Source organism: Pinus tabuliformis, chromosome 1_1 (assembly GCF_031772625.1).
Source record: "Pinus tabuliformis cultivar Carrire ecotype Pingquan chromosome 1_1, CPIR1, whole genome shotgun sequence".
Classification (NCBI taxonomy): domain Eukaryota; kingdom Viridiplantae; phylum Streptophyta; class Pinopsida; order Pinales; family Pinaceae; genus Pinus; species Pinus tabuliformis.
The window spans coordinates 838,633,563-838,644,047 of NC_142297.1; the positions used below are offsets into that span (position 1 = coordinate 838,633,563).

General features: G+C 38.0%; 1 protein-coding gene across 1 annotated transcript; it reads left to right on the forward strand.

Annotated features, from left to right (window-relative positions):
• The first annotated feature begins 264 nt into the window (after nucleotides 1-264).
• LOC149216756 (uncharacterized) lies at nucleotides 265-1,048 on the forward strand. Its single transcript, XM_089390057.1, has 3 exons — nucleotides 265-280; nucleotides 409-617; nucleotides 719-1,048. Exons 1-3 carry the CDS (start codon nucleotides 265-267, stop codon nucleotides 1,046-1,048), a joined length of 555 nt encoding a protein of 184 aa, XP_089246183.1.
• The last annotated feature ends 9,437 nt before the right edge of the window (nucleotides 1,049-10,485 follow it).

Sequence of the window (10,485 nt, forward strand, 5' to 3'; positions counted from 1 at the left end):
GCATAAGAACCAGCTTCGATTGAAGCCGCCCACTGAATCCAGATTCAGCGAGCAATCTAGAAAAATTGACAACGTAGGGACAACGAGACCCCCAGTACAATGTTGGGAATGTGGAGGGCCTCATTACGTTAAAAAATGTCCTCATTGGAAAGGAACTGATCAGGTCTCGCAGATCCACGAGGCGTCTCCGTAGGCGATGTGGCTCGAAGCATCCCAAAGATTAATGCCGCTCTTGAAGACCATCAGGCCGAGTACTAGCCGACTATGGTGGAGTTTGAAGGTAAGATTTTTGATCACCCTGTATCTGTTTTAATTGATCCCGGAGCTACGTTGAGTTATGTAAGTCCAAAGGTTGTGGAACTGTGTAACTTATAGTCTGTCAAGTTTAAGAACCCTTGGCTGGTACAGTTGGCAACAGGGGAAAAGAGACGTGTTTAGCCAAGGTCAATAATTGCCCTTTTGAAATAGTTGGTCAGCCTTTGAAGGCAGATCTAAACATACTTCCCCTTGGGTTGTATGATGTGTTGATAGGCATGGATTGGCTGGAGAAACGTTGGTCCATTATAAATTGTAAAACAAAAACAATCTGCTACCAGAATGAATTGGTAGAGCAACAGGTGATGCAAAAGGCATTCTAAGGCCGGTACAGATTAGGCCAATAATTGCTTTGCAACTGGCAAAGTGTGTCAGGAAAGGATGTCAGGTGTATGCTATTCAGGTTGGTTATGCCAACTCAAAGGATAAGACTACCACCTTGGAAAGTATTCCAGTGGTTCAAGAATTTACAGATGTGTTCCCTGAAGAGGTACCAGGACTGTCGCCGAAGAGAGACATAGATTTCACTATTGAGTTGGTGTCGGGAGCAGCCCCAGTGTCCCGAGCCCCCTATCGTATGAGCATATCGAAACAGACAGAGCTGAAAATGCAATTACAGGAGTTATTAGATAAAAACTATATCTGTCCCAGCGTGTTACCCTGGGGAGATCCCTATTGTTTGTCAAAAAGAAGGATGGGACCCTTCGCATGTGCATGGATTACTGTCAACTGAATAAGTTGACCATTAAGAACAAGCACCCTTTACCTCGTATTGATGAACTTTTTGACCAAGTAAAAGGGGCTACTGTATTTTCAAAAATTGATTTACGATCGGGATACCACCAGATCAAAATCAAAGAGGAAGATATAGCTAAAATTTCTTTTAGGACTCACTATGGGCACTACAAGTTCGTAGTATTACCCTTTGGGTTAACCAATGCCCCCGCGACCTTTATGTGCTTAATGAACAACATATTTCATCAGTATTTAGACAAAGTTGTGTTAATTTTCATTGACGACATACTGATATACTCCCAGATATTGAAGAACACAAGGAACACCTTAGGCTGGTATTGCAAACTCTCTGGGAACATCAATTATACGCCAAATATAGAAAGTGTGATTTCTTTAAGGAACAAACTCAGTACTTAGGACATATTATTGCTAAAGATGGAATCGCGGTGGATCCCTAGAAGATTAAGACCATAATAGAATGGCCAATATCGAAGGACGTAGCGGATATAAGGTCCTTTATGGGATTAGCAGGTTACTATAGACGGTTTGTGGAAGGATTCTCCAGAGTGACCTATCCTATCATCTCCCTGCAGAAAAAGGGGAAAACTTTTAAATGGACCGCTGAGTGCCAAAAAAGTTTTGAACAGCTTAAACACTTGCTCACAATTGCGCCTATATTAAGCATATCAGATCCAGGTAAGGACTATGTGGTGTGGACGGATGCGAGTAAGGAAGGGGTAGGAGGAGTACTGATGCAGTGAGGTAAGGTAATCGCCTATCAGTCAAGGAAGTTAAAAGGAACATGAGCATAAATATTTTGCCTGTGATTTGGAGTTGGCAGATGTCATTCACGCTTTAAATATGTGGCATCACTTTCTGTTGGGCAGAAAATTTCTGCTGATGATAGACCACCACAGCTTGACTAGCTACTTTAATCAGCATACCTTAAATGCTAGGCAGGCATGGTGGGTAGATTTTCTGAGTGGATTCGATTTCGAGATTAAACACCTGAAAGGGAAAGAGAACCGGGTAGCGGATGCTTTAAGTCGAAAGGTACATTGTCTCTACGAAATTTCTTGCAACGAAGGGAAGACTACCTTTGATAAAAAGATTAAAGAGGCAGGAGAATAGGATCTAAAATATCAACAAATAGGACAGCAGGTTCAAAACCCAACCAGCAACGAATATCAGCAAGGTTATGCGACAAATGCCACTAGTTTGCTGAGTTATAAAAAAAGACTATATGTGCCCAACCAAGGTAACATTAAAAGTCTGATTTTAGATGAATTTCACAAGAGTCCCTACGCAGGATATCCAGGGTACCAAAAGCTTATTACCGCACTCCGAAAGGAGTATTATGGGCTTGGCATGAAGAAAGATGTAGCAGAATACTTGGCACGTTGCCTGGAATGCCAACAAGTCAAAACTGAACATCAGCACCCAACAGGGTTATTGCGGCCACTACCAATTCCAGAGTGGAAGTGGGAAACTATCTCTATGGATTTTATAACAGGAATACCCAAATCCAAAAGAAACAACGACTCTATCATGGTGGTGGTAGACAAGTTAAGCAAATCACCCCATTTTATACCAGTGCAATCCACTTTAAGAGCGGTACAGATTGCCAATATTTTTATGCAAAACATTTTCAGGCTACATGGGTTACCAAAAGCCATAATTTCCGATCGTGATGTAAAATTTACTTAGCTTTCTAGAAAACTTTGTTTGAGGGGGTTGGGGACTCAATTAAACTTTAGTACCGGTTATCACCCTCAAACAGACGGGCAAACCGAACAGGTGAATCAAGTGGTAGAAGACATGCTGAGGTCATACGAAATGCAACAATCGTCGAAATGGGAAGATTATCAGCATTTGATTGAATTTGTGTACAACAACGACTATCATACTTCTTTGCAAATGAGCCTGTTTGAAGTGTTGTACGGGCGGAAATGTTGCACACCCTCCAGTTGGGGGGGACCAAAGGACAAGCTATTGTTGGGACCCTAAATGTTAAAAGAGATGGAGGAAATGGTCAAGAAGGTATGAACTAACTTAAAGGCATCTCAAGATAGAGAGAAGGATTTTGCCGACAGGAAGAGGAGTTTTAAAGAATATCAATTTGGCGATCATGTGTACGTGAGAATACGAGCTAAAAATAGTACGCTACAATGGAGTGGGTGCAACAAACTAGCACCCCGATTTTGTGGGCCATTTCAAATATTAGCGAGAGTTGGGCCGGCGGCATACCAACTCGCCCTACCAAGCCATATTCGGGTCCACAATGTCTTTCATGTGTAGCACCCTGATTTTGTGGGCCATTTCAAATATTAGCGAGAGTTGGGCCGGCGGCATACCAACTCGCCCTACCAAGCCATATCCGGGTCCACAACGTCTTTCATGTGTTTGTATTAAAAAGATACATTTATGATCCTAAGCACATAGTCATTTGGCAAGACATACAGGTAAAGAAGGTAACTTAGGTAGACCTATTAATTTCGATATTAAAGAAAAACTTACTTAGGTTCTATTTGTTTCAGGTCGAGACGGAAGGAGAATTCTCGGTCGAGCCACTGAATATTCTCGAACAAAGAGAAGTAATGCTGCGGAAATGAGCCATCATCCAGGTTAAAGTGCAATGGTAGCACTTTGGGCCGGATGAGGCTACCTGGGAGGATGAACAACTCATGAAAGAAGCATATCCAGGCCTGTTCGTGACCGGAAAACATCGGGACGATGTTTGATTTCGGGGGGGAGATGTGATGCCCCCAGAAATTCTCTAAATATTTTATTTTACTACAGTATGAAATAAACTGGATAATTATGATTGTGATTGTTTGAATTAAACAATGTTGTTAATTATTGAAATAGAAAAATGATTTGAATATAGAAAACTGTGTAACTTCTCAAGATGGGAAGTTGGAAAAAGGCAGTTGCATGAAAAACCCTAACTACCTCCCCTAATTTTGTTATGCTCCAAAGAAAAGGAGTGTAGGGGAGGAAAAACCGTGCTGATAGGTCAGGCGGTAAGGGGGAGAACTGCTAAGTCTGGTGATGACCAGATAGCATAAGCACTGTGTGCAAGCAACTTGCAAAAGACTATGGTCTTGTGAGTAAGCTTGGGGGAAGATTTGGTCCCGAAAGACAAATCTCATGGATGGGAGGCTAACAGGCAGCGAAAAACAGAGGTGACCACTTCCATTGGAGTTCTTTCCTTTGAAGCATAACACAGGTAAGTGGTACCACTAGAAATTATTGCTGCGTAAATTAAATTAAGTGTCTTATTCTGAGAGTGGAAAAGATGTTGAAAAGGTACCTAACAAGTTAATAGTAGGTTAATTAATTGCATTTGAATCTATATATAAGTAGGAAAGGTAGAGTTGGGAACCGCCGGTCACCTTAGATACCAGCTGTTGTGTGTGGAGCATGATTGTTCAGAGGTCTTTGTTTCAGCCGGATGTATACTCCAGGAAGTTTGTACACCTCTCCATGCGGGGGGGTGCGGGGCGGACTTATCCCCCCCGCGGGGGTCTGGGGGCCAGCGGTCCCCCGGCAGGGGCTCGGGCGCAGTGCCCCTGAAGCTAAAAACAGCTGTAAAATTGCCTTGTAAAAGTATAGTAATTTCTAGTCAATCTGGGCCGTTCATTAGGCGGATGATCTGACGGTAGAACCTATGTTTAGTTTAGGGTTTTTTGCCCTAGAAGGCAACCCCTCTCTTTGTATGAGGGTATTGTATTTGAGGCTGTGTGATAGATGTGTATTGTGTGAGCGAGAAACAGAGAGGTGAGACTGTGAGAGAAAACAGAGGATATTACAGTGGATTTGTTGTAGGTTGTGTCTCTTCATTTTGCTGGATAATAGAAAGGAAGGACTGGTTGTTCGGGGTGGACGTAGCCCAAACTGGGTGAACCACGTATATCTGTGTCTCTCTTGTTTTGTGCGTTTTCTGTGTTTATATTTCTGCAATATTTTATGTGTTCCATTGCTCCGTAATATATAATTTTCCAACACCAACAATGTTTTATAGTAAAGTCAACATCTGTTTAGAGTTGGAAAAACCCCTATTCCAAGGTAGCACAAGCTGTGGAATTAAGACCTGTATGAGTCTTTAAATGTTTTGAAAATATTTATGATAGAAATACTGTTGTAGTAAATCTGGTAAGCATTTCATTGGTTGTCTTTGTAAAGTTTAGTAACGCAAATTGGGAGAATTAACCATGAAACCAAAGAACAGAAAGAAAGATTTGCAAGGAAATAAAACTAAAGAAAATAATGCTAGAACCCTTGAGTGGAAAGCAATCATTATCGTAGACTTGGTAAACAGGTTTAGAACCCCGAGAGTCGAAGTATGATACATTTGGGAAGGGTCGATGTAGCAGGGTGTTATAAGGGTATGTACCCTAGAGTCACCTTGGACTAGCCTTCTCATGTAACTGTCTAATAAATAAATTTAAAACTCGTAAGATCTATTAAACCCTGCACAGAGATGAAACCCCTTAGGGTTAGCACTGAAAGGGTCAACCTCGAGCAATTTAACTAAGAATATCAGATATTGAAACAAACAGAAGAAAAAAAATGGGTAGACATCCTAATCCCATAGGACAAGGTTAAATTTATTTAACACTGTCACAAGACTTCTCGAAAACGACATAATAAGTGGAACCCTGAATTCGAGTTTCCACAGCAAGATTACCATATTAATTTTGTACCGAAACCGTGAAAGAGATTAACAAATAAATGTACAGGAAAAACAAATTTAGGGATTTCATAGTTTCGAACGGAAGTCGAATTACGTATCGTATCAAAATATCATGTATACAGGAAAACACAATTCAAGAAATTTTCATATTTCAAGCAGAAGTCGTATTGCATTTCGTATCAAGGATAACTTGTATAATGAACAGTAAAATAGTTTAAATATTTCTTACTTCAACCAGGAGCTCGAATTTACATTTCGTATGGAACTGTATCCATTAACCCAAGTGACCTCATATACCAAGAAGTATGTAAAACTAAGTTAACAGGACTTGAGCCCCTTCCTAATAAACTAAATAATGAAAACCTCGTCGGTGCGGCCATGGCCTCAAGACTCGCAGTCGGGTAGGCAACTCCCCGAAGGAGTAATGTCTGTGCATACAATTTAAAACTATTATGGCTTTCGCCTGAAACTATTACAAACCCTAGAACAATAAGATTCTGTCTTTCTTCAAATCCAAAAAGAAACCAGTAACACTCCTAAGAGTTGTACCTCTAACTCCAAAACAACTAGCAGATTTCTTCTCTGTCAAATAAGCGTTAAGCCGAAGATAACTCTTACCCAGAAACACTTGTAGAATCCGTAAGGAAACCATCGAGGGATGGCACTCATTACCAGTTTTACCATCGACCGTTTATGGACATCATAGACTAGATGGCTCAGCTGGAGCCTGGTTTTTTATTTTTGCTACCATTTGTAAATATTCATACATGCTTTTAAATTATCAGATGTTTATATAACATACATGCACTCTCTATGTAGAGTTATTTTGTTTATTTTTGTTTATCTTCTTCAGAGAACAATGCCTCTCTACGTGGATACAAGGCACTAATTTTTGTTAAATGGTATACTTCCTTTTTACAACAGGCACTCTGCCTCACATACAGCGTATGCATTTTGCATATACAACATGTAATTTTCTTTCACATAATGAAAATTACGATTTTTCCTAGGGGAAAAAAAGGTAATGTGTATTTCTCCACCTTCTGTATTGAAAAGGTCAAAGCCATACACTTTACCAGGACCATATTGATTTTGAAATTGTCGAAGAGGTGTTTTTCATTGAACGTAGCCTTTTAAGCACCAGTTTGAATGGTAAGGGTTTAGTGCTCTGATGGGAATATGGATTGGCATGACGGATGGGGTTGGAATAGAAGGAAGGGGGCAATGCCTTTTTGATGAAGGCTCTTGGTAGTGCCTTTTTGATGAAGGCTCTTGGTAGTGCCTTTTCGATGAAGGCTCTTGGTTCGATGAGGAGGGAGTGTCTTCTTGAGAAGTGATCTGAATACTCCAATTTTTTGGATTACCAATTACAGGTGCAGATGAAGCATAAATCTCAAAGTCTAGTAGCATGATAGACCTACACAGTAAATGATATTCATAGAAGTAATTGTTAGACTTGAAAGTGGTATGAAGAAAATATGTAAAGTTCAAATAAGAATTTTGTAACAAACTTACATTGATGGACCAATAGCTAAAGTAGTCCAACTTTTAACATGTATAATAGAACCCTTTTGTAGCAAGCTTATTGCAACGAAGTCATTGAAATCTATTGGAAGCATAAGGCATTTCATATGAGTGCCATCGGAGGTGGCAGTGTGATATCGTAGAGTTGAACTTTGCATCGACTGAATAGGGAGTTCAACAATTTGTAGCAATGGTTGAATATGAGTTGATCCATAGAGCATTGAGAAAATAGCATTCTCAGTAAGTTTTTGTTGTCATTTTCTGAAAATAGAGATAACATAATAAGTACTATAGAGAACAAAATTCATAAAGGTGGTTTTTGCTTTAAATTTGTTTATGTGTGGTTTTTCTCGCGTTAGATGTTTACCATTAATAAGATTCCTATAGCACTACATGAAAATTTATGAACTAAGGGGCATAAAGCATGTTCATAATGTTTGTAGTTCAGTGGTTATCTAGACAACAGGAAAATTATTTTTCTTATCATGTTAGTATGAAAATATTGAGGTGCTATTTGCAATATAAATACATTTAAATAGGAAAAACTATTTGAATATGTAAAAGATAATAACATAGGAAAATTATGAATACATATTGCTAGTGGGTAACAAGACCCTCATATAAAAAAAACATATCTAATAAAAAAATATAAATATGATCCTAAAGTATTAAGAAATGAATTTTGAAATATTAAAAAAATATGATAAAAAAAAATTATTTAACTAAAAATACACAACTAAAAAAAACACATATTTTTGATACCAAAATAATTTTTACATTCCTAAAAAAAGTTATCATTAAATTAAATATATTTAAAAAAAAAATTCAGGTTTAATTCTCTATCTTACTGAGGATTATTCTTGGACATGACCATTGTCTAACTTACATAATAATAATAATAATATAAAACGTATCTTTTAGTGTAGGCAATCTCACAAATAAGAACAAAGATGGGACCACAGGAACACAGACGACCTCACAGTTGCATGACAAAAGTATGGTGGCCATCCGTACAAGATGCAAATGATTTCTCATCATCCTCTCTTTGAGATGTGTGTATCAATGATGTTGACAGTCAAAAACAGAGTTTCCTTAATGAGCTCAAATATCATCTCCACCTATAGAAGGAAGTTGGGAAATCAACTAATGATTGCATCCAATACCACCTAGTATGGGAATTTAGTTATGCTGGACGAGCTCGGTTACAGGGACACAGGTTAAAGTATACCAATGATCTCTCATTAATTTATGAATTATTAAGATAAATCTATGCAAAATGCACATTTTTCACCTTAAACACTTGACTCTTACATCAAAGGTTTCTGATCTCAAAGAAATGGATGAAAGCCTCTCAACTAATGTAGCATCTAACTCCTGAAAATGAACAAATAAATCCCATCAAACAACAAAATAATGCCTCAATGTTATTGAAATTTGTTATCTATGCTTTACATCTGGTTGGCAACAGATTGATATGACAAATGAGGAAAGGGCATAAACTACAAATTGGCCTCAAACACCGAGTAGGGAACAAAGGTATGCACAAACTTCTGTTTCAAAGGATTTAGGAGTTAAGGAATAAAGGTTATTTTAATGGTTGCAAATTGGGCAAGGTCCACTACTTGGCACCATCAGTGGTTATCATAGGAGAAAATTGTTTTGGGGGTTGAGTGCAGATCTAAACTGACGTTATCATTATTATCCATAAGACATAAATTAAAATGATATGATCATTATCCATGTTTTAACTGAGGTACTTTTCCTGAGCATAATATTCTTAAGAAACCATTCTGCATTACTAATTCTAGGCTTGTCACCTTTTATTTATATCCTCTAGATGGTCTTCTCTCAAGAAGAGAACAATGAGTAAATCTTCAGTAATATATAAGTAAGACAATGTAGAATTTAGGACAAACAATCGGTGGATGTACCATCCACCACATGGCCTTGGATATTGGGAGAGCCATTAACTAACAACATTGTCGATTAAAATGCCTTTTACTTGATTTCCTGTGGACCTCCATCCAACTTGTTCTTTTGGGAATACTGGTCATTTCCAACCCATGAGATTCACTTCAGACAATTAAAAACATTATTTTTCCAAGATCTATATTAGAATAACAACCTAGAAATGATCAAAGACGTCCCGACACACAACAGATCTCATACCCCAAAGTCTGACTTGACCATGACAATTATTGTGATATAGTAGGTGATTTTAAGATCACTGAATTTATCAGTACCATCTCCTGAGGAAGTGCCAGCTCCTGATGCTCAACTGTGATGTAAAATATATGATCTAGTTTACATAGAAAAAATTTCAAATGCCTCACATGAATGGGTTTTGTACTCGTGTTTTGTATATATTGAAAATTATAAGCATTTCCCATGTTTTAAATATGCATTCCTTTTTAAATTTATGGCAGATTAGCTATCCTTTTATTTCGCAGACATGGTGCTCATCAATCTAGGTGGAGACTGATCAACATGCATGACCTTTGAGTCCAATTTAGTAGGCATGACCTTTGAGTCCATCTAGACCATATGTATGAATCATGATTTGAAATTTTGGCATTGTAGAGGAAGATTACCAAAGTTCTGATATTTTTAGGTTATCATTAGATAGGTAAAAGATGGACAAGATGTCACAATGTGTTTCTAAATTCTGTTTTGGAAGAGGTTAAAGGTTTGAGAGTGTTTTCAATTATCTTACTTTTAAGCAAGGTAACTTTGTAACTCATTGCTATTGTTTGCTGAGAAAAAACAAAAGAAAAAGACTACTACCATTTACAAAATGTATCTTTTAGTGTAGGAAATCTCAAAAATAAGAACGAAGATGCGACCACACAAACACAGACGACTTCATAGTTGCATGCAAATTTAATGGTGGTCATCCGTACAAGATGCAAATGATTTCCCATCATCCTCTCTTTGAGATGTATGTATCAATGATGTTGACAATTAAAAACAAATTTCCTTAATAAGCTCAAATTTCATCTCCACCTATAGAAGGAAGCTGGGAAATCAATTAATGATTGCAGCCAATACCACCTAATAAGGGAATTTAGTTATGCTAGAAGAGGTCATTACAGGAACACAAGTTAAAGTATACCAATGATCTCTCATTAATTTATGATAAGGGAATTTAGTTATGCTGGAAGAGGTCGATTACAGGGACACAAGTTAAAGGATACCAATGATCTCTCATTAAATTA

What these genes read in the sequence shown, in the direction of transcription:
- LOC149216756 (XM_089390057.1), top strand. An exon ending in ATGAATTGGTAGAGCAACAG is followed by an intron (nt 618 to 718) that starts GTGATGCAAAAG and finishes TATGCTATTCAG; the next exon opens with GTTGGTTATGCCAACTCAAA.